This window comes from Charadrius vociferus, unplaced genomic scaffold (genome assembly GCF_000708025.1).
Source record: "Charadrius vociferus isolate BGI_N301 unplaced genomic scaffold, ASM70802v2 scaffold113, whole genome shotgun sequence".
Taxonomy (NCBI): Eukaryota; Metazoa; Chordata; class Aves; order Charadriiformes; family Charadriidae; genus Charadrius; species Charadrius vociferus.
In genome coordinates this window covers 330,183-350,762 of record NW_009647755.1, presented here as the reverse complement: position 1 = coordinate 350,762, position 20,580 = coordinate 330,183, and the positions used below count along the sequence as shown (strand labels likewise).

Sequence of the window (20,580 nt, the reverse complement as noted above, 5' to 3'; positions counted from 1 at the left end):
GGCACAAGCGCAACAAAACTGATGCTTTGGGCAGCGTCAAGCTTTTTGCTTGGCTGGGAAAAATGCATGCCACGTATGTCCCAAAATTACCAGTTTCCTTTGATGGAAACATGGTATACCTAGATACTGAGGTGTAAGGAGAAGCAGCAGTTAGTGAAAAGATGATAAAATATTCAGTAGACACACCTTCACCTTTTGAAAGTTTTGACACAGTAGTCAAACACAGCTTAGGGGAGTGTAGTGTTCTTTAGAACACGTTAAGTAATGATTTTTTTTTTTCACCAGTAGGAAGGAACTTGTTTGTCTTCAGTTACAATGTGTTTTCTTCTCCAGAGTTGGGACCATGGCTATTGACTGGATTGGTTTTGCATACGCTGCATTGCTGGCTGTTGGAGGTGTTGTAGGATACGCTCGTAAAGGTAAACACTGGGACAGCAGGATGTGGAAATGAAGCATTTGTGTTTCTTCTTCACTGTGCTTTGTAAGGAAAAATTGATGCAAGATGTGAAAACTCTCTTATAATGAACACGACTGCATCTTAAACCCATCCTGCACTGCTATAAATGAGCTGAGTCTCATGAGATTTACTTGGGTCAACTTAAGCATTTAAGTGGTCACTTTTTTCTGTTAATTTAACTGATGAGTTTGTTTTCAGGGCAAAAAGGGGCTGTCATTTTATTTTTGACCTTCAGTGTATTTTGGGCCTTCTCATTTCCTTTAATCATTCCTGCATTGAGCACAGTAGATGATCTTTGATTAAAGTTTATTTTCTACAGAGGCATCCTGGCTTGATTTTGAGATTTCCAGATACGCGCTGGAAAGAAAACCTTTTACTTGCATATTCTGATCTGATGGTTAATTAGATATGAACTCTAAGATAATCAGGTTTTAGGTTGTCATGTACTATAAAGCACTCTTTCTGTATTTCAGTCATTTTTGCAGTCCTTCCCAGCTGGCAGCGCCCTGCCCGAGCCCAGCACAGCATCCCAGCAGAGGTCGCAGTGGTACCAGGGACAGGCAGGCGGGATCTCCCGGCTGGACCCCCTTAGCTCTCCCACAAAGTGCGCGTCCCAGCAGTGCCTCAGTCCTCTTCATTGTGGCCATTATCCACCCCGATTCTTGTGGTTCAGGGCCCCTGTTTCCCTGCGCAGCGTGCACATGCTTTGTTCTTGGAGATACGGCTTTATGTCTGACTTTCTGAAAACACTTATTGTATTTTTTTGTTTGCTCCCAGCTGCACGTTTACTTGTTCTCTTCACTCTTTAATAGTTGGTCAGTCCTTGTGGCAAATCTAAATTATTTTTTTTTATTGGTAGTGATTTCTGTTTTCTTGCAAATTCTTGATTAAAAATAGTATAAGAGGACTGTGAGCTAACTGACATCTGGGGATCTGGATTCTTCATTTATAAATGTTTGGGGATCAGCTTAATCAAAATAATGCCTGCTGTGGTGATTCTGTGCTTTTGTGATATGGTACCAAGTCAAATGCTTACACAGAAACCTAGGTATATTACTGAAACTCTAGGCATTATGAACCAGTTTTGTAATAGCACTGAAAGAAGATGAGTTACTTTTGAAAGCCATATTTTTCATCTTCAATGCCATATAATTGTTTTAACTCTTTTGTTATTCTTTATTATTTAAATGTGATGTTGGTGATAACATTTCTTCATCCAGGACTGATGTCAGACTGAAAGACTTACAGCTACATGTGTTGTCCAGTTTATCCTTTATATATACTGACATATTTCCACCATTTTTGGAGACTCCCAAGTGATGTAAGATATAGTTAAAATCAACAGATAGTCCAGAGAAATTACAAAAAATGCTTCTAAAGGTATGTATGGTAGAGAAAATAGCCAAATTTAGGTTTGTGCTTCAAAAATTATTTTTCCCAAATTGCAAGTATTACTAGATCCTCATCATGTCCCTCTAATTTAGTAACTTTGCCCCTAATGCCATGCAAGAGAATGACCCAGTTACAGAAATACTACCTCTGTTCACACTGGGTGAGCTAGCTGCACTGTGGCAAAATCGGTTCTATTTTTAAAATATTTGGATAATACTGTGTAGAGAGAGAACTGCTTTGTAAAGATTGAGCTTAAAGACACTATTGAGAAGTAATGCTGGAATGGTTTCTTGCAGGTAGCAAGATCTCTTTAGCTGCTGGTCTCACCTTTGGTTCTGTGGCTGGTTATGGAGCTTACTGCATAACACGTGATCCAAGAAATGTGAAGATATCATTGTGTAAGTGTTTTTCTACAGTAAACAAAAAAAACCTCACCCAAAGCAACAACGAAACCAAGCAGTTTCCTGAACTGCATGTAAAAGTCTCTTTTATGTTAACTTTTGAGCATTGCTTTGGTTTAAATGTTATTTTTTAAATAGAGTGAGGCACTTCAACTCAGCTTGCAAAATTCAAGATCTTGTACAGGGAGGTGTTTGGAAGGTAGGGCAGCTCATTCACACACAGCCAGCAGGTGTGTGTCACCACCTGCCAGTGCCTCCTTTTGTTGGCTGGTTACATCACACTGCAAATATTGTGAAACCCAGCTGAGAAACATGGGAGAGTGCTGGAATAAACTTATTAGAGCTACAGATTAGAATGTAATTTGAGAGGTAAAGTAGGTGTGGGATCCAGTCCAGCATAATGGCATGTACCTTCAGCTCCCAATGAAACAAATAGTTTGACTTAGTGTTTTTCCTTTGCTGCTAAGAAAGACAGGATACAAACAATGTAATAATTGTCAGTCTAGCTAGTTTACCATGGAACCCTCATGGAGGGAAGGAACTACAGTCTCTAACGGGGACATTAGCGTCATACAACTGATGTGCAGTAAGAGCTATTTGGAGCTTATCTCACTCATGGTTTTAGCAAAGATGGCTGTGGTTTCACATGCAGAAATGCATTTAAAATGCATTTAATCCCGATTGTGTGAGTACACACTTGCTTTTTCTGAATTTAGTTAGAATTTATGGTACAGTGTTTGTGCTGGCTTTGTGGTTTACACCAGCCACAGTTGTAAAAACTTCTATTTCAAAAAGATGTTGAATATCATTGTTAGCGAAGTATATTCACGCCAACTGATTTCTTAGTAAAGGTGGCAATGACATACCTGATCTTCTCCTAGATGGCCTAAAACAGGATATTCCAGTTTTGGCACCGTGACCTTGCTCAGATTAAGTTATCCCACTATTAAAAATATCCTTTTTTGGAACGAAGACACAGCCTTAAGCATATGTAAATGTGTAATCATTCTGTGTGATGTGCTTTTAAGTAGTATACAGTATTGTACTTCTATGGGTCAATTAAATCACTAATTTGCATACAGAATTTGTGGAAGACAAGACAAATTAAAACTTAGTAATGTCACCTGTCTCCTAATTTGCTGGTTTTGAAAGGACTAATACAAAATTTCCACTAATGTGCTTGTTGATGTCAGATATACTGAAGTATTGTCAGCGTTGTGCATTTCATGTAGCTGTAGGCATGTGAGGACTTTCTCTCAACTGGAGAAATATGTATTGCTGATTTAATAGAAATCATAGCAATGCAGATGAGATACAGTTCACTGCACCTGCCTTAGGGAGTTCTTATTACATAGAGTAAAAAGAACAGAGACTTTTTAAAGTAGTCTTAGTTCAGAATATTTACAAAGTGATGGTCTTATTGCTTAAAACCTATACATAATAACCTTGGCTATGAATGGGTGGCCTCTTCAAGATCCACCTGTGCTGAATGAAACCAAGAAGGTGGTCTGAACTAACTTGTAGTTTTTGTCTGAATTGAGTTTGGAAGTATTCATACAAAGTACTCTGCCAGTGCCAACCATTCAGGCTGGTTTTAGTCTCTTTCAGGCTGATGTATCTCAGTCTGGAAGAGGGTGTCTTCTGGCTTCTCTATACATAGATACCTCAAATGAATAAAGAACTAAGCAGGAAGACTTCAGAGGAAGGGAGAATTAGACATACACAGAAACATCTACAGGTCCACACCTTAAAAACCTTTGGGGTTTTGCTACTTTCACAATAATAAGGACTTTTTGTAATAAATGTGTATTGCTTTTGTAGAAAATCAGAATGTTTTCACTTACGCCTAACCTGCCAAAGTTTCAAAAGCAACTAGAGTGCAAATGAAAGAAGGAAATTCAGTGCATGAAAGAAAGTGACCACTCTGAACTTAAAAAAAAAAAGTAGAGTAAAATGAAGCAAGTACCCAAACTTTTAAAAGGTTAGGAAATTAAAAAAAAAAGAACAACAAACCAAACCTCCAAACCCATAATTATCTACAGTATTTATCACCTACCCAAGAGTCTCCTACAATAACGTAGGTAATGTTTTAGTACAAGACCTTGATAGTAGGGTTCTTGTAACTTGTGCTACATACTAAGAGTATGTAACATACAGATACCCCAGGCAAATTTCCTTAGTTGTTTTATACACTATTCTTTCAGGTATTTTCCCATTCCACCTGAAATTAACTCTGAACTTTCTTGAACACTTTAGTGTAATTTTATGTGTTTGGAGTAGGTGTAGAAACTCAGACTTCAGTATGTAACAGTGCTATTCAAAGTGCAATTTGATGCATCTGATTTATTGAATTTTTGATCTGAATCTAATTTACTGAATTGAATTTGGCTTGTTGAATTTTTTGACTGATTTACGGTGAAACTGAGTATCTAGCACTTTTGAAAACCAGATCTAAAAGCTGACTGTCTTAAAAACTCACTGGCACATGTGAAAAGCTGGATACTAGTAACTGGAAAAAAAGAACATTATGGAATGAACATGCTTTGTAGCTTGTAATTAATTATAAATACGCTCAGGGCTCTGGCAAGACACATACTGTGGAATAGTCCACTCTTCAGACATTCCTGAGAGGATCAAGGCTATGGGACCAGAAAATAAGAGCAATGGATAATGGAGCATAATAGGGTTTTTGCAGGGTACCTTTAATGAGTGCACATGCATAGCTGGTAGAGTTTCGTAAGATGCGTGTAACTGTCAGAGCTTGTTTTATAATGCTGGTGTGAGTTTAAAACTAATACTTGACACCTGTGAGCACAGGACTGTCCACAGGAGTAGACAGCAGAATTTGAAGAGAATTAGCCAGATGGTTTAACTGCTCCATAAAAAAGGGAGAGATTTGTGTAACTGCCATTACTTTGGCTGCAAGAGCGATAAAGCCCAGCTGCCCATGAGAAGTCCTGCCCCTCTGCCCACTCTGCCTACTCCTAGGAAGCATTTCAGGTGACAGTTCTTTAACAAAGCTAGCTGTCTTTTCAGAGTTCTATGTATTCTCATTAATCTTCTAATTTATGTAGCACGCTGCAGCCATAGTTCAGTATGAAACCCCCATGCCTGATCAGTTCATTGCTACCTCCGTTTTTAGGTTAAACTGCTCCAAGAAGAAGATGCAGTTTCTTTCATAATGTTTGTTCTCTGCTGCTTGCACTTGCATTTGTTGGCCTCTTGGGCTGCCCACCTCTTGTCACAGACAAGGATGGTTCCCTTGTAGCAAAATGAAACAAAGGAACTTGTCATGATGGAGATGTTGACAGTCATATTCTATAGCAAAAGCAAGTGGCAAACCTTCGAATCTAGTTTTTAAGGCTCAGCAAATAAAGAGCTAGCATTCTAAAAAGAAAACAGATATAGTTGGATGTTCTAGCTCTTTGAATAGTTAGAAAACAGCTGCAATGATCTAGGGTGATGGGGTTTATGAGACAGCATTCCTGTAATTCAGCATATGTGTTACTGTTATGGTGAAGATTCTTCCTACTTTATTTGTATCCCCATGAATGTAGATACGGGGGAGTAGAATTCGCTGTCTGACAAACTTAGTATCTGTGGAATAGGATTCAGCACCTGGAAACCTTACTTGTAGCTGAAAGAAATCATAGCAGTGTATTTTGGAAAAGCAAGAATGTCTTTATAGACCCTATCTCTGATCTAATGTTTTACTAAATTGCAGTTCATAGCAAAACATAGCAATGACCTTTGATAACTCTCCATGTTCCTGAATGATCCCCTGGGAGAAGTGAAAACATAAATATATTGAATTGTCTTTTACAGTTTCAGCTTTTCTTTTGACCATTATAATGGGAATGAGGTTCAAGAGGTCCAAGAAATTAATGCCAGCCGGACTAGTAGCATGCCTGAGGTAAACATATTGAGGATCTTAATGTAAAGATTTCAATGATTTTCAAATAGTTGCCATTTGACATCTGATTCAAGACAGCATCAGTGGAAGTTACTACCATCCAGCAACTGTATGGTTTAAGTGAAATTGGTTTGGAGGTCACAGTCCTGTTTCCAATGAACAGCTTTTTCATCTCACTAGACAGATACATCTGATATGGAGTGACTTTCTCAGCAAAGAAAGGAGATATCTGCAGTTAAATATTAATGCATATTGATAAGGCTCTTGGAAGAACCTGAGGTAAGCCTCAGTGTTTTCAAATACATGCGTACAAAATTAGTCATCTAATTTCATACAAGACAGGCATCTTAAAAAATACCAACACTTTGGTTTAGAAGTGCTGCACTCAAAATGTAAGAAGGACATGGACCTGTTGGAGTGAGTCCAGAGGAGGGCCACAAAGATGATCAGAGGGCTGGAGCACCTCTCCTATGAGGACAGGCTGAGAGAGTTGGGATTGTTCAGCCTGGAGAAGAGAAGGTTCTGGGGAGACCGGGTAGCAGCTTTCCAGTACCTAAAGGGGGCCTACAGGAAAGATGGGGAGGGACTCTATCAGGTAGTGTAGTGATAGGACAAAGGGTAACGGTTTTAAACTGAAAAAGGGTATTTAGATTAGATAATAGGAAGAAATTCTCTACTCTGAAGGTGGTGAGGCACTGGAATATGTTGCCCAGGAAGTTGTGGATGCCCCATCCCTGGAAGCATTCAAAGCCAGACTGGATGGGGCTCTGAGCAACCTGGTCTAGTGGGAGGTGTCCCTGCCAATGGCAGGGGGGTTGGAACTAGATGGTCTTGAAGGTCCCTTCCAATCTAAATCATTCTGTGATTCTATAAGCCCAGCACCTTTTGAAAACTAGGACATTTTTGACCTGACTTAATAACTTTGGTCAGTATTACTGCAAATTTTGATGTTTCTAACCATTCTGACAGCTTGCTTGTTGCTGTTTATTTTGTCATTCTGACAAACATAATTTTCTGTATTTATTATTTTGGAATTAAGTTATGGAGTAAGTTAAAACTTTTTTTTCCCAGGAAGTCTGTAACTCAAAACATTTTTCAACTGTAAGTCAGAATCTCCATCTTCTGAAAAAATAACTGTTTCTTTGTTGTTGCCAAATTTAACCTAACACCATCAACTGTTTTACTCCAATTACATACAGGGAGGAAAAAATCAGATGCAAATTGTCAAGATGCAAAATTTCAGAATCAGGACTTACACTGGAAAATGTTATTTTCCCTTGTGGATCGCTTTTCAAGCCTCGGTGGACTGTTTCAGCAGAGAGGCTGTAGATTTAGACATTCTGAATTATTGTTTACTAGAGGCTCTAGTGTCAGGTATTTATGAATGTGTTGTTACCTAATGATGACTTTCACTGGTTTTGTTTGTGCACAACTATATTTATGTTCTTGTTCTGTTGGTTTTTTTGCAGCCTTTTGATGATTCTGAGGCTTGTTTTTATGCTGCTGTAGGAGAATTTAGCAACTTAAGAACCGAAGCATGACTGCCACACTCACCGAACAAACAGGCAAGCTCTCCATACTTGAAAGACAAGTTTGAACACAAGTCTTACATTGCATTTATCTTTTCTGTAAAAGATCTGTACCTGTAATTTGATTATTGACATTTGCTAATATTTTGCAAGCTTTTTTAAAAAACTAAAACAAATGTTTTGTTGAGGATATATTTTTACCTACTTCCAATTAAATAGTCTTAATGCAAGAGATCTTTCTCTCTAAGTTTGATCTCTTTCAGGGGTGCTGAGCGCCCCAAGAAATTGAGTTAGTCTTGCACTGTATCTCTGAGAGAAGAATATATATAAATACGTGTTTATGCTAAAAAGTTATATTGTATTGAACCATAATTTTACAGCTTTTGAGATTAAGTAATCAATTCTAATCATATTGTCACTTACTAATCAATAAAGGCACAGGCCTGTACTGTGTTGCACTAGAAAACCCACCTTTCTTTCAGACGCATGTATCTTGTTGCACTGGTTCTAAACGTAAAAACTGTTATCAGTGTTCAAATAAAACATAAAATGTTCAAAGCTTCTCAGTTTGTTTTTTATGCAGACTAGTGAGCCATTTTGTCAACGGAAGAGTCTGGTGATCTGCTTTGTACTCAGCACTGGTTTAAAACATGTACCATGCTGTAAATTCCCACTGACATGAACCACATCTGAGGAAGGTTCACCATCTTGCACAAATAGGTTCTAAACTGTCAGTCTCTTAACAGGTTTGCCGTTGTGGTCTTATACAGATTATCTTGCTGAATTCCTCCCTGTAAGCCAAGGAGAGTATTCAGACACAAACTATTTGGGGACTGAAGTTGCTTTGGTTTGCATAGAAAATAATTGAACGTTCCCTGGGTCTGAAAGTGTGGCTAAGGTGTGCAGCCAGGTCATTAGAAAACTGAATATGGGTGGGTGCACTATTGGAGACAAAGAGAAATTTTGCTTCTTTTCATTTTTTTCATACAGTGTTTGCTTATAAAAGCTATCATATATCAGATCTCAGTGCTGCGCAATTCCATGAGTGGAATACCAAGCTTACTATTCTTGGCAGGGGCTTAGATGGTGACAAGGTGTTGTAAGGAGCTCGGATGCCTAAGGCACAACTGATCAAAAAAAAAAAAACACGGGGGGAGGGGTGGGGCAAACACATCCCCCCAACCCCAAACCACAGCCTCCAGCTCTGGAATCTTTTGCTAACAAATGTTGGTGTCGGTCATCTCCAGGTCTTGCCAGGCTTACAGGCGATTGAGCTGGTGTGTTAGGGATTTCAGATTGGGATGACAGCTGGACACGTAAGATGTGGTTCATTTCATCCTGAAGTAGAACTTCAGAGGAACTGAACTGCCATGGACCATAACGGGCTTGGGTGACCAATGCCGATGTGGATATTTGTACTGTAGACAAGCTGAATCCTGCCTTAGATTAAGCTCCAATGAAAAGTTTAGGAAACCTAGAGCTGAAATGCAGACTCCCATCATGCAGTTGCTGCTACACCAGATCCTAAATGCAGTAAGACTGTATATTTTTGAGCATGTGCAGAGTTGAGCCTTCTGTGCATTCGCTGAATTACCCCATGGGGGAAGGGGACCTTCAAGCCCGCCACGACAAATCCAGAAGCATCTGCTGAAATTCTTGAGCAGCCCACACAAGTACTGTTCTCAGCAAGTCCAACACATCCCTATGGGACTGAGGACTCAGTAAATGTAAAGGTGATGTCCTGTGTCAGGCTCTGTGATGGTACAGCAATCGTAGCGCTTGTTTGGAACAGAGGCGTAGCTCAATGAAACCCAAGTGCTATGGTGGGCATGGCAAATTACTGCTTCCAGCTTCCCAGTTAATTTTAATGTAAGACTCTTAGGAGCTCACCTGGGCAGTGCGTAGGTGACTAGGGTGTTTCTGGTTTGCACTTCTGAAATACATTATGTGGCTTTTCTTATGCACAAGTTGGAAAAGGGGTTAACTTTGGTGGGCAGCAGTTCTGGATATAATGCTTCTTTTCTCTGCCTAATCAGTTTGAGCCCTACTGAAAAAAACAACTAACTACAAGGAAGAATAACTTACGGCACTGTTCTTAAAGATGACAGTGATGGTTCCCATGAAATTAGGGTAAAGAATCTGAAATAGTAGTGAATGCTTTAAACACTGTTGAGAGAAAACTATTTTACCGAAAAGGTAAGCAGCCAGTGCAGTTCTCTTTACAACTATTTAGGCAGTGACTGAAGAAGGTAGAATCTTAGAAAAAAACAATCAAGCAGCATTTTCCTCACTGTGACCAAGCAAGCAAAAAGAAGAGCAAGGGAATATATGGTTTCAACGGATGAAAACCACATCAGGCTAATTAAACAAACACATGTACTTTGATCTTTCAGCAAACAAAATCTCTTCTAAGAGATTCATATGGGGATTAAACAAGTTTCTTACTTTTGCCCATAAACTTATGAGGATCAAGAGTTTTAATTTTTTTAATTTTTGAAATATTTATTTCTGCTTTAAACTGCAGCTCTGAAAGTACAGAGACCACAGTGAAATACAGCAGGGGGACAATGATCTAAGAGACCACCTAGAAAGCAAAACTAGAAGATTCTAGGCCTGATTTTAAATTACTTCCCCATTTTTATGGAGCGGCTCTTCTCTCCTGCAGTTTATGAAGCCAGGGGAAGGTGGGGTCAGTGTTTCTGAAGTACACTGAAAGCTACAGCTGAAACATTTTACCCTACCAGGCACATACTGTAATTAAACAAACACAACATATCAGTATATTTTATTTCATGTAATTGTTCCATGAAATACCACTTTCTGGACTCAACAGGTCCAAATCAGGCTCTTAATCTAATTTAAAAGTGTATAATGTTTCGGCGATTACCATGTGACTGGCTATATGATCCAAGCTATAGAATACATCTCTGCAGTTTACACTTACAAGGCGCAGCTCTGGTAATACACTACAGTTGTATTATCTTCAGCAGCCACACGATTAGATATTGAATATTTTCCTCACACCGGCAATATACTTCTCATCTGCTGGTGGCTTCCTCTGGCTGCCAGGCTGCAAGAATTTTTTGATTGTTGGAATGTTGCTTGTTCTTCCTTTAAAAGCCTGTACGAAGCAGCAGTAAATCCAATGAGAGTCAGGAAATTATAATTCCAGCCTTTATAGCTTAAAAATCAAGTGACTTGGATTCTTACGTCTCAGACATACTTATTAAACAGAGAAAGGTAGTAGCTCCTTATAGCCAGCTCGGCAGTCTGCATTTTCCATTAAAAAGAAAGGCAAAACCATACCTATAACGTATTAGTCTTTTTTTAAAAAACAGGTGTGAATATTCTGATCTGTATTGCTGGTGCTATAAAGTTTACCTTAGTTTTCCAGATGGGGATGGGAGAAATTAGTATTAAAGAGTTAAGATTTCTGGTAAAGGTGGAAGAAAGAAAGAAAAAAAAAAAAAAAAAGCAAAATCCACAGTGTGAATCTAAATCCTGCAGATGTATTTGGGTAAAAAAAAAGAGGCAAGGACAGAAATGCCTCAGTGCAAAGCACATGAAAGACAAGACATAAGAAACTCAACAGCTCTTGTATATGATTTCTTCAAAATACAATTTTGTTGGCAAAAACAGAAGGACGGGAACTGCAGAGACCCCAGGCCACAGCCTTCCCCTCCTGATGTTCATTGCTGTGTTTGAAGACATGAAAGTAGCAGTTACAGGACCAAACTTGTAGAGTCAGTAAGTGAGTTCCTGCCAGCTGAGGACAGCTGGGAAAAGTAGAGCTGGATAAAAAGTGAGCCCCCAGCAGTTCTGAGGGAAAGGCAGTGCGCATGTGTTCAGGCTGTTGTGGTCAACAGAAGTAGACCAGAGAACCGTCAGTACCATAGTACAATGGTTCAAAAGATTTAAACATCAATCAGCCTTTAAAACTGGGCAGTGGCATTTGTATGTTACATTCCACATTGAGATCAGATGATTACTAACCTGTAGCAGAGGGAATACTGACAGTATATCAGGCTTACATTCTTCTACCATTAAAATGGCTTCCAGCAGATGGATGTCTGCCCAGCTTAATTTGTTGCCAACAAGATAATCATGCCCATGGTCTTTTAAGGCCTACAAAATACAAACAAATATAAAAAAATCATATAGGATGTAACAATTTTATCTAGATACTTCATTATAGACAGATTTCTACAAAAATACACAGCAGAGCAAATCCATGCAAGAATCTATAAAGTCAGAAAGCGACAGGTATTCTCACAACCAAAAATTAAATCAGATCTCATGTTTCAGTGTGTGTGGACCTATCACTCGCTCTAACCTCCTGCACCAGGTAGCTGTAGCAAGTCCGGTCCCACAAGAAAGACTTAAATCATAGAAAAGAAGCAGGACCAAAGTAACTGTAAGAGGCAGTCAGAACAGTTTACCTGTGGTGTATTTTGCTTAAATAACACAACAACAACAAAAAAAAAAGTCAAGTGAATTCCCAGATGTTTCACCAAAATTTGAGACTGCTGATTATAGTTTGAAACAGGTCAGGAATGAAGGAACACAGCCCTTCCACCTTTGATCTTATACACAAAGATTCTTTCACAGCAAACTGCTGATGCCAGAATTGCAGTCCACCAAAGCTCCTCAGAGCTGCAACAGACAAGGTGTGGTGAATGTTGCAGCACTGCTTCAGAGCAGTTACCAGCTCTCCAGCCTACCTTTTTCGTGAAGACTATCACCCTTGTACCAGAAGCAGAAACAAATGTATCTGTGCCTAATATGCTCTAATGCGACTCTTAAACAACTAACAAATGTGCATTAAACTAGGACATCGGTCTGTGACTTTGGAAGCCGATTCCTTCTCCGGTCCCATTGGCCAATTTTACTATAGAAGAGGCAGTAACCTCTGACAGAGGCAAGGCTCATACCTTCATGCAGTTATTTCCTATACTGCTCTAAAAAGGTTCACCACAGCTTGTCTATCAAAGCCACGTGGAAACTCCCGAACAGAGCATCGGAACCCGATTGCCTGCAGTGCTTTATATTACCTTTTGCCACCCTAAAAGTGAAGTCAGTTTAAAGTGAACACTCATAGCTAGGGATATTTTGTCAGGATTGCGTAACACATGGACTGCAAACCCTGCTAAGCTGAACCAATGGGCAACTTAAGCAGCTGGTACATGTCGTGGTTTAAGCCCAGCCAGCAACCAGGACCATACAGCCACTTGCTCACCCCCTTTTCCCCCCAGACAGGTGGGGAGAAGAGGGAGAAAAGAAGGGGTGAAAAAAAAAAAACACCTTGTGGGTTGAAATAAAGACAGTTTAATGGAACAATAATGGAAAAGGAATAATAATAATAATAATAATGATAACAGAATACACAAGACACAAGCCGCTCTCGCTGCCTGACTGCCCAGCCTGACGCAAGCAGAAATCATTGACTCCCCTCTGCCGCTGGCCAACCCCCATTTATATACTGAGCATGACATCTATGGTACAGAATATTCAATTGGCCATTCCATTGTTCTGTCTACACCCCTTCTCAGCTTCTATGGGAAGCAGAAGAGACTCCTTGAAAAGTAAAAACGTTGCTTAGCAACAACTAAAACAATATGCATTATTAACATCCCTGTCACAGCAATCACTAGAAAGAAAAATACCTCTTTCCCAGCTGAAACCAAGACAGTACAGAAGGAAAATTATTAATCACGCTAACAAAGTTAACTAAGCTAAAAATCATGGCAAAGTTTAGCGGTGTCTTTACCATAAAAGAACAAGCATTATTTTAAAGATTTTCCTTCAGTCAGCATACATGCTAAAACATATCATAACAGTAGTTTATGCCACGTAGGCACAGGTTTGGAGAATAGTGGTGTCTAAATTTGCTTTTTTATTTCATAATAACTTAAATATTTACATTATCAGACTTCAAATCTTGGAAATATTAATGTCTGCGATCAATCTCTCTCAGCACAGCCTTGCATTGGTATGGCAGTGGATCTATATGAATTCTGATTACAGGATTGCTGGTTTATGTCATTTACGTGCAAATTTTTTTCACAGGGCAGCCTATGTGGGTTTCACTTGTGCAATTTAAGGCTCTGATAAAGAGGCACACAAAATTGCATCAAGTCCTGTATTTTTTGAATAGAGTTCAGCTGCCTGTGAACCAAGGATTCAAGCTAGAAACTCAGCTCAACTCTGAAACAACAGAGCTTTGTACTCTTGGCACAGACTTCTGAGGAGACTGCTATGCTCTGAAACAGCACTGTGAGAAAGTCTATGTAGTACAAGCATACAAGGTACAAAACGTAAAGTTACAAACAGAAGTAGGATAGTGAGATGAGGATCACAGCGGGCTCAGTTCAAACAGGAAAATATTAACACCAAAACAAATTAAAATATCCTAAAGGGAAAAACAAAACAATAGAACAGCAAGTTGGTAGAAAATGGCAACTCAGTAACATCCAGGCTATGTTCCAGCGAGAAGCAAAGAACAACCCATCCCCTCCTGACCAACTCTTCCCTGGCCAAGAAAGACTCTTCATGTGCTCAACGGGGGTAGCAAGCATATCAATGCTTTACCTCAAAGCTCATTAGAGGATAACTCTTTATTGCATGCCAGCCAGCAAATAATTGCTTTATGCTTTTAAGCTAAATACATCCTGTTTGCAGAGCCTCTTTGTGCACAGCTAAGGATGCCCAAATAGCGATTCAGCAATAGACAGTAATTGTAAGTATAATATATTGAAGCAATGGGTTTGAAAAAGATCACAGAATTAGGTTCTTAATTATAAAGCACAATTATATTTAACTTTGCACAGCAAGAGTATACAGACTTTCAGGCAATAAGTTCTGAAGGCTGGCATGGGTATTTAAATGGTGCATCTACGCAAAATGCAAGGAGTTATCAGCCACTAAGCTAGGTTTAAAAAGTAAGATCTGTTCTTTGAAGAGTCTTAAAGAAGACAGCAAAGATACTCAGCACAGAGACCAGCCAAGTATTACTTTGTGGCCTTTTTTTCACATTGCTGAATACTGGCTCCACCATACAGTTCCAGAGTTGTACTGTCACTTGGTCTTCTGGAAAGTAGGTGCGTGAGGCCAGGGGAGTGGTGTCGGGGGAAACCTGTACCCCACTCTACTGTCTTTGTGGACTATTGGTGATTTATCACTTACCTTTTCATAAACAGGGAAGTACCTGTTTGTAGCTCGTTCAATGATTAAGGCAAGATTCTTTTCTTTTGTGTCAGCTGGTTGCAAAGGGAGATACATGATCATTCCCATCAGGTCTGTTGTTCCCTCCACGTACATATCAATCCTGAGACAAACATTTTTTATTCAACATTTATCATTTGAACATGCCATTTCAATTATTCTCCTGAAATACAATGCTGAAGTGATCACTTGAATAAAGTGCTTATTAGTGAATACAACATAAGACATCAGTTTGTTTTCATGTTCTTCCATTTTGATTCCTGGTCAGTTTGTTTCAAAGGACCAATCTTTATAAAAAGGCTCACAGTGTCTGCAACAAGCAAGGTATAAATCAGAGTCTGCAACTAACGTATGTAAAGTGGAGTTCATACTGTTTTCCATTTATAATCTATTCATCTGTGCTGTGGGAGAAAAGACCACATAGGCAAACCACGCTAGAGAAAAAGAAGTAGTTTTGAGGTCTAATCATGAAAGCATCCCGGCAATAAATGGCTGCCAATTGCAAGTTCAAACATGCCAGTCCATAATAATCCCCACAATCTCTGGAGTTGCTCCTCCGTTATCACAGAATAAACTTTTAACAGTAAGCGGTAGTCAGTTAGGGTAAGGACTTAACTGAATTTCTGCATTACTTCTTTTTTTTTTTTTTTTTTTTTAAAAAAAAAAAAAAAAGGATTTTTTTTTTTTGTTTTTGCCTTTTGAAGAAACCTGCAGTCAGAAAACTGAAGCTGGGCCAAAGGATGAGATTTTTGCTCTTGCATTAGTCCTTTAATTATGACAATGGAAAGTATTCACAGTTTACATGGTAAACTAATATTAGGAAAATATTGGTGTAACTTTCAGTAGCATTAAGCCACTAAACATGTCTTTTTAAAATCAGCTATGAAAGATTCTTTACATTTTGAAAAAAGGAAATTAGAACACTTAAAGACACTTCATTGTTTTTCAGACAGCTGTAGTTTTTCTACTGTTTTCCAGTTTAAAGAGGAAAATAAAAGGCACACTTAGCCTCTATCATTGTGTTGAAGTCCTGCAGTTGCCTAGGAACTTAGAGCACTTCTGGGCTCTGTGAAATCAAGTAAGCCTGAATGTGGCGCATAACATTCTCACTATGTTGACAATTAAAAGCCATTTATCAGTCGCAAAGTCCATTCACCTAATCCCTGCATCTGAGGGGACAAAGCACTGGCAGATGTATATGCACCTTTACATGCAGATATTTCACTTCTCATAAATATTAAAAATCATGGAAGAGTATTAGTAAGGACAGTATGCACTGTTAACGTACCAGGCTCTCTCCTTCAAGTCTTTTCCATAGAGGTTGTACTTTGCTGCTATGTAGCTGAGGATGGCTCTAGTCTGCACCATCTTCATCCCATCAATCTCCACCATGGGCACTTGCTGGAACATCAAGACTCCATCTAGGGAAGAAAAGGAAGCAAACTCAGGCTGCTGCAGTACTATGCTGAATCTGAGAAAGAGACCTAGTAATATATCAAGACATTTCCAATTCTGAGGGATGAAAGCATTCACAAGCAAGCAGGTCTCTCAAATCTTCTCTTTTCAGGTCACGTCATATTGGAGGTCTTACAAAAATCTCACCTGTTGTCCTTTTGTTATATTGGTGTGAATATATGTTTAGGGTACAGTTTGCAGACTCACCATTGCGTAATTTTTCTAGGTCTTCCTTCGTTTCTATGAATTCTTCCTCAAACTGAAAAGCAACAATAAAAAACAACACTGTGTCACTCCAAAGGCAATGGAGAAGTGGAAGGAAGTCTGGAAGTTAGACTCCACCTCTGCACACTGTTCCCCATACTTCTCATGATTGTGTTGACCCCCTACTCCTATCCTTCATCTCTGCTACAGCAAATAACCCATGTCCCCAACCCCACAGTAATGTACAATATTTTATACTTAAAAAAACGCTTCCTCATTATAAAGACCAGTCTACTTGCCTGCACAAACATTTAACAGACACTAAATCATTCACTTAAGAGCAGCTGATGCCACGTGAAATATTGAGGATTTTTAAATAAGTTACGTCTCTGTTACACAGCATTTATCTCCCTCTTTCCCCCTGCTGGCATTTTTTTTTTTAATGAGAAGGACATTTGAATGAGGGCAAGGTCTTCGTTTCCTCAGCACTCATGCTCTGCAGCTTCACTGTCAGCAACATTCACAAGTGAGCACCATTAAAAAAGCCTTTTATTTCCTATGGAGTATAAGTAGTTTCTGAGAAAATAGTTTCAAAGCACCATATTCAAACAAAAACTGAATGTAGAAATTAAGAGGCCTTAGGATGGTTTTCACCTGATGTGAATCTAGATAACTCCCCTACTGCCTTCAGGGCAGCTCTGCTGATTTATCCTACTCAGGTCCTGACCCAAAGAATGAAAAGCACTTTGTTTGGACATAACATTCTAAAGTTTTTCATGTGGTACGCATGGTCTTTCAGTGGAGATCATGAGACACAAGGAAGTAATGAGCATTCAGAAAAAGTCAGAGATACACAGTTTTGGTCTGTAGCAGCAATTTTCTGTAGCAACAATTTAAGATCTCAGCTTACAGTACGTTCAAAAATGACAATTCTCCTTGTATGTTAAAATCTTTACTGTGCAACTATTGCTCAAAGAATACATTAAATAAAACATGAGAGAGTGTATCACTGAACCTAAGCATTCTGCATCACAATATGTGATGTTGTGCATATCTCTAAGCACAGATGTAATTGGGAAACCTTTCCAAAGAATACCTATTTTAATCACAGATTAATCTGATCACTTTGTAAAAAAGATACAAACCTCAACCCCAGCTGCTGCTAACAGCCATCTGATTGACTCCATCTTCCCCCTTCCCTTGGTGTAGTGCAGCTTGGGTTTCCCCGCCATGATTTCAGAGTTCTTGTTGCCTGATAAATTCAAGATGATGATCTTAGAGGAAGCATTTTTAAAATTAGCATTTAAAATGTTACACTCCTGTCCTTGTTCCAGCAGGGATGAGCTTAATTTCCCCAAGGAGCCGGCAGGGGATGAAGGTATTCCATACGTGACCCATGCCCAGGCTATAAGAGGAGCTAGTCGGGGGAAGGGAAGGCAGTAACTGCTCGGGGGTGGGCTGCCACGGTCCGGGTCCAGTGGGTGAGTGGCGGTACTGTAATTGCATCTGTATATCCCTTTATTGGTGTTATTGTTATTGTTTTCTCTTCCCTTTGTCATTCTGTTAAACTGCCCTATCTCAACCCACGAGTTTTGCCTTTTTCTGCTGATTCATCCCCACGGCTGTGGGGGTTGAGTGAGCGGCCATGTGGTTCTTTGTTGCCGGCTGAGGCCAAACCATGACAACTCCAAACTACTAAATACAGTTGGGTGAATGTGAAAGTAGAAGGGCAATCAAGGCCTAGATACTTGGGCTTGATGCAATCAAGTTTCCTGTGGATTAGTGGAAAAAAAGAAAAAGTACACACTACCAGAATAAGCAGCAATTCAAAAAAGAATCATGACAGAATGTAATAAGCATCTACTAAATCATATACATATCTTTAAAATATTAGCATAGCTTTAAGAGCTCATGAGAGTTTTACAACCAAAGCAGAACCGTAGGGTACTCCTGAATAAATACATTTTTAACCTTGCAGCAATGCCATCTCTTCAGTAGGTGTTGGGTTTTGTGACAGCATCCATGTCATACCAGACTTGAAAACGTACTATGTCAAATGACTGACTTCACAAGAACACCAACCCAGAGACAGCAACGTTATTTTCACCTCTCTCATTATGACATTTCAGAGCCCTGTGCTCCTGTGCCTTCACAAACATGAGCTTACAACAGCAACATACATTCCAGCATATATTTCACCAGGCCTGCTGACTTCCATAGTTAGCTAGTTCCGGTTTGACCATTAGCCAAATCACAGTATATTCATTATACAGAATGTGGACCGACTTAAGACCTGTTCCAATTTTATGAACAACAGTTAAACTGTAATAGCGATTTACATCCTATTTGCCCTGAAAACTTAACTTTAAAATCAAAATCAAACAAATGAGACCTTGACCTCTGTTGGGCAGATAAAGCCTGGTCAATGTCCCCAGCAGCAGGGGGCTAAAGTCAGCCCACTGGATGATGGCACTGGGATGAAACACTTCGTTTCAAATTCAACTTCAACAAGTGCTGTCACATGCCATAGTATGAACTCAGCAGCTGATGTGAGCTTGCCTGATGCTGGAAACAAAGCTAACACTGTACTCTTACTGCTAATGGGTCCCAGAAGAATGAAGCGGATTTACTAAGACGACAGAGTCACAGACTAACAGAGTGCTTCACCATTAAGCCAAGGTTTTATCTGTTTACAGGCAGGCTTATTTATTCTTGCATAGACTTCACAGTGTGTAATTGAGCCACAAAATGGAAACTTTGGCATAATCCCAAAGGTCTCAATGAAGAGGCACAAGCAAACAGTCCAACGGTGAGATGGGAGACTACACTCCTGGCCTCCTCTACTTAAGTCCTTTGGGTCGGGTGGTATCTTCAATAGGCCCTATGGCAAACAGCCATTGCTCTACTAGAGGCTGGACTCACAGGAGAAACCTGGTGCCCCACTCCAAAATACAGGTCTTCAAAACCGCCGCTCAGCTTCTACCTAGCCCTGGCAATGCCTATATACCAGACACCTCAGTCTCTTGCAACAAAGTTGTCCTGATAGATAAATATGTGCTTTTTAATAAAGACTTGATTACGTCTGGATGGTTTAGAGCTGGCATCTAGTCTAGAGCTGCTGGATGCCTAGCTAGATTCCTAATACCTGAGCAGCAACAGGGTGCAGAAACAAGGCATTTAGATACTTAGCCTCGATGCCCTTGTGCCTTATCGCAGCTACTTCACCAGGCCCTACACATAGAAGACCGTGCGCAACCTGTGCTCCATTTCTAGTTCCTGTAAGCACGTGAGGGTTGCAAAGCACTTTGGTGACTCTCTTATTGCTCTGCAATGAATATCCCTTTATAAAGCAGTGTGTTGTGAAAGAGTAGCAAAGTTGCTAAATTATCTTCCTTGATTAGCAATAATGGACCTGAAATCACAAACTTTCTTGATGTTCTAGTGCATTGGACCTTCCTTGGACTTTACCCAGGCAGCCGTCAGAGTGACCGCTACCGCTGCGATCGCTGCTATTAAAAAATCACACTATTTCATCCAGAACAATTCAGGCACCAGCCTTCCAGTAAGAAGCATGTAAGCAAGTTTAACAGCAAGCTCATAATCTGCTGGAAAATCTTAAGACTTTCCTCCTAATTGTATGCGGACCCCAAAATAGTTCCCTGTGATGCTTTGCTCCCTGAACACAGACTGGCACTGGGCTGCTGGAGCAGACCGACCTCACAGCACAGGCCCTGCACCAGATGGAGCCCGGCTGGGTCTCCACACTGCCTTAAGACAGTAATTGCTCACCGGTGTGTGGTTTCTACGGTACTCAGGCCAAGCCCGGATTCAGAACGCGTTCCTCCCACCGCCCGGGCTAGGAGAAGCGTTTGAACGGGGCGAAAGGCAAATGACTCCTAGAGATTTAAAAAGTTTTAACTCCAAACAGCAATTCCTCTTCAGGTTGCCCGCTGATCCCACCCAGAGCCCGACACGAACCCCCTCCCACGCACACCCACCCGGCCCGCC

The 20,580-nt window shown here is 40.0% G+C and overlaps 2 protein-coding genes across 3 annotated transcripts; one reads left to right on the top strand and one right to left on the bottom strand.

Annotated features, from left to right (window-relative positions):
- Positions 1-335: 335 nt before the first annotated feature.
- On the top strand, positions 336-8,042 carry TMEM14A (transmembrane protein 14A). Its single transcript, XM_009882145.1, has 4 exons — positions 336-419; positions 2,146-2,247; positions 6,076-6,163; positions 7,633-8,042. The coding sequence occupies exons 1-4, from the start codon at positions 344-346 to the stop codon at positions 7,670-7,672; spliced, it is 306 nt and encodes a 101-aa protein (XP_009880447.1). The 5' UTR covers positions 336-343; the 3' UTR covers positions 7,673-8,042.
- Positions 8,043-10,467: 2,425 nt separating this feature from the next.
- LOC104283903 (glutathione S-transferase) lies at positions 10,468-17,822 on the bottom strand. Of its 2 annotated transcripts, none has more exons than XM_009882144.1 (6): positions 17,718-17,822; positions 16,576-16,627; positions 16,202-16,334; positions 14,875-15,016; positions 11,686-11,817; positions 10,468-10,813 (listed from the first exon to the last, which is right to left on the bottom strand). In XM_009882144.1, exons 1-6 carry the CDS (start codon positions 17,802-17,804, stop codon positions 10,691-10,693), a joined length of 669 nt encoding a protein of 222 aa, XP_009880446.1. In that variant the 5' UTR covers positions 17,805-17,822; the 3' UTR covers positions 10,468-10,690. The 2 variants fall into 2 exon arrangements, with proteins under 2 accessions (XP_009880446.1, XP_009880445.1); XM_009882143.1 differs by having other exon boundaries at positions 16,202-16,328; positions 16,561-16,627; positions 17,718-17,804.
- Positions 17,823-20,580: the final 2,758 nt, after the last annotated feature.

Bases quoted from the DNA above. Each gene is read 5' to 3' on its own strand.
- LOC104283903 (XM_009882143.1), bottom strand. From the start codon at position 17,804: ATGGCGGGGAAACCCAAGCTGCACTACACCAAGGGAAGGGGGAAGATG. The intron at 16,628-17,717 runs GTTTGTATCTTT...GTTGCTTTTCAG, and splicing joins TAGCAGCAGCTGGGGTTGAG to TTTGAGGAAGAATTCATAGA. The intron at 15,017-16,201 runs GTACGTTAACAG...TGTTTGTCTCAG, and splicing joins GACTTGAAGGAGAGAGCCTG to GATTGATATGTACGTGGAGG.
- TMEM14A (XM_009882145.1), top strand. From the start codon at position 344: ATGGCTATTGACTGGATTGGTTTTGCATACGCTGCATTGCTGGCTGTT. The intron at 420-2,145 runs GTAAACACTGGG...GGTTTCTTGCAG, and splicing joins TGTAGGATACGCTCGTAAAG to GTAGCAAGATCTCTTTAGCT. The intron at 6,164-7,632 runs GTAAACATATTG...GTTTTTTTGCAG, and splicing joins GGACTAGTAGCATGCCTGAG to CCTTTTGATGATTCTGAGGC.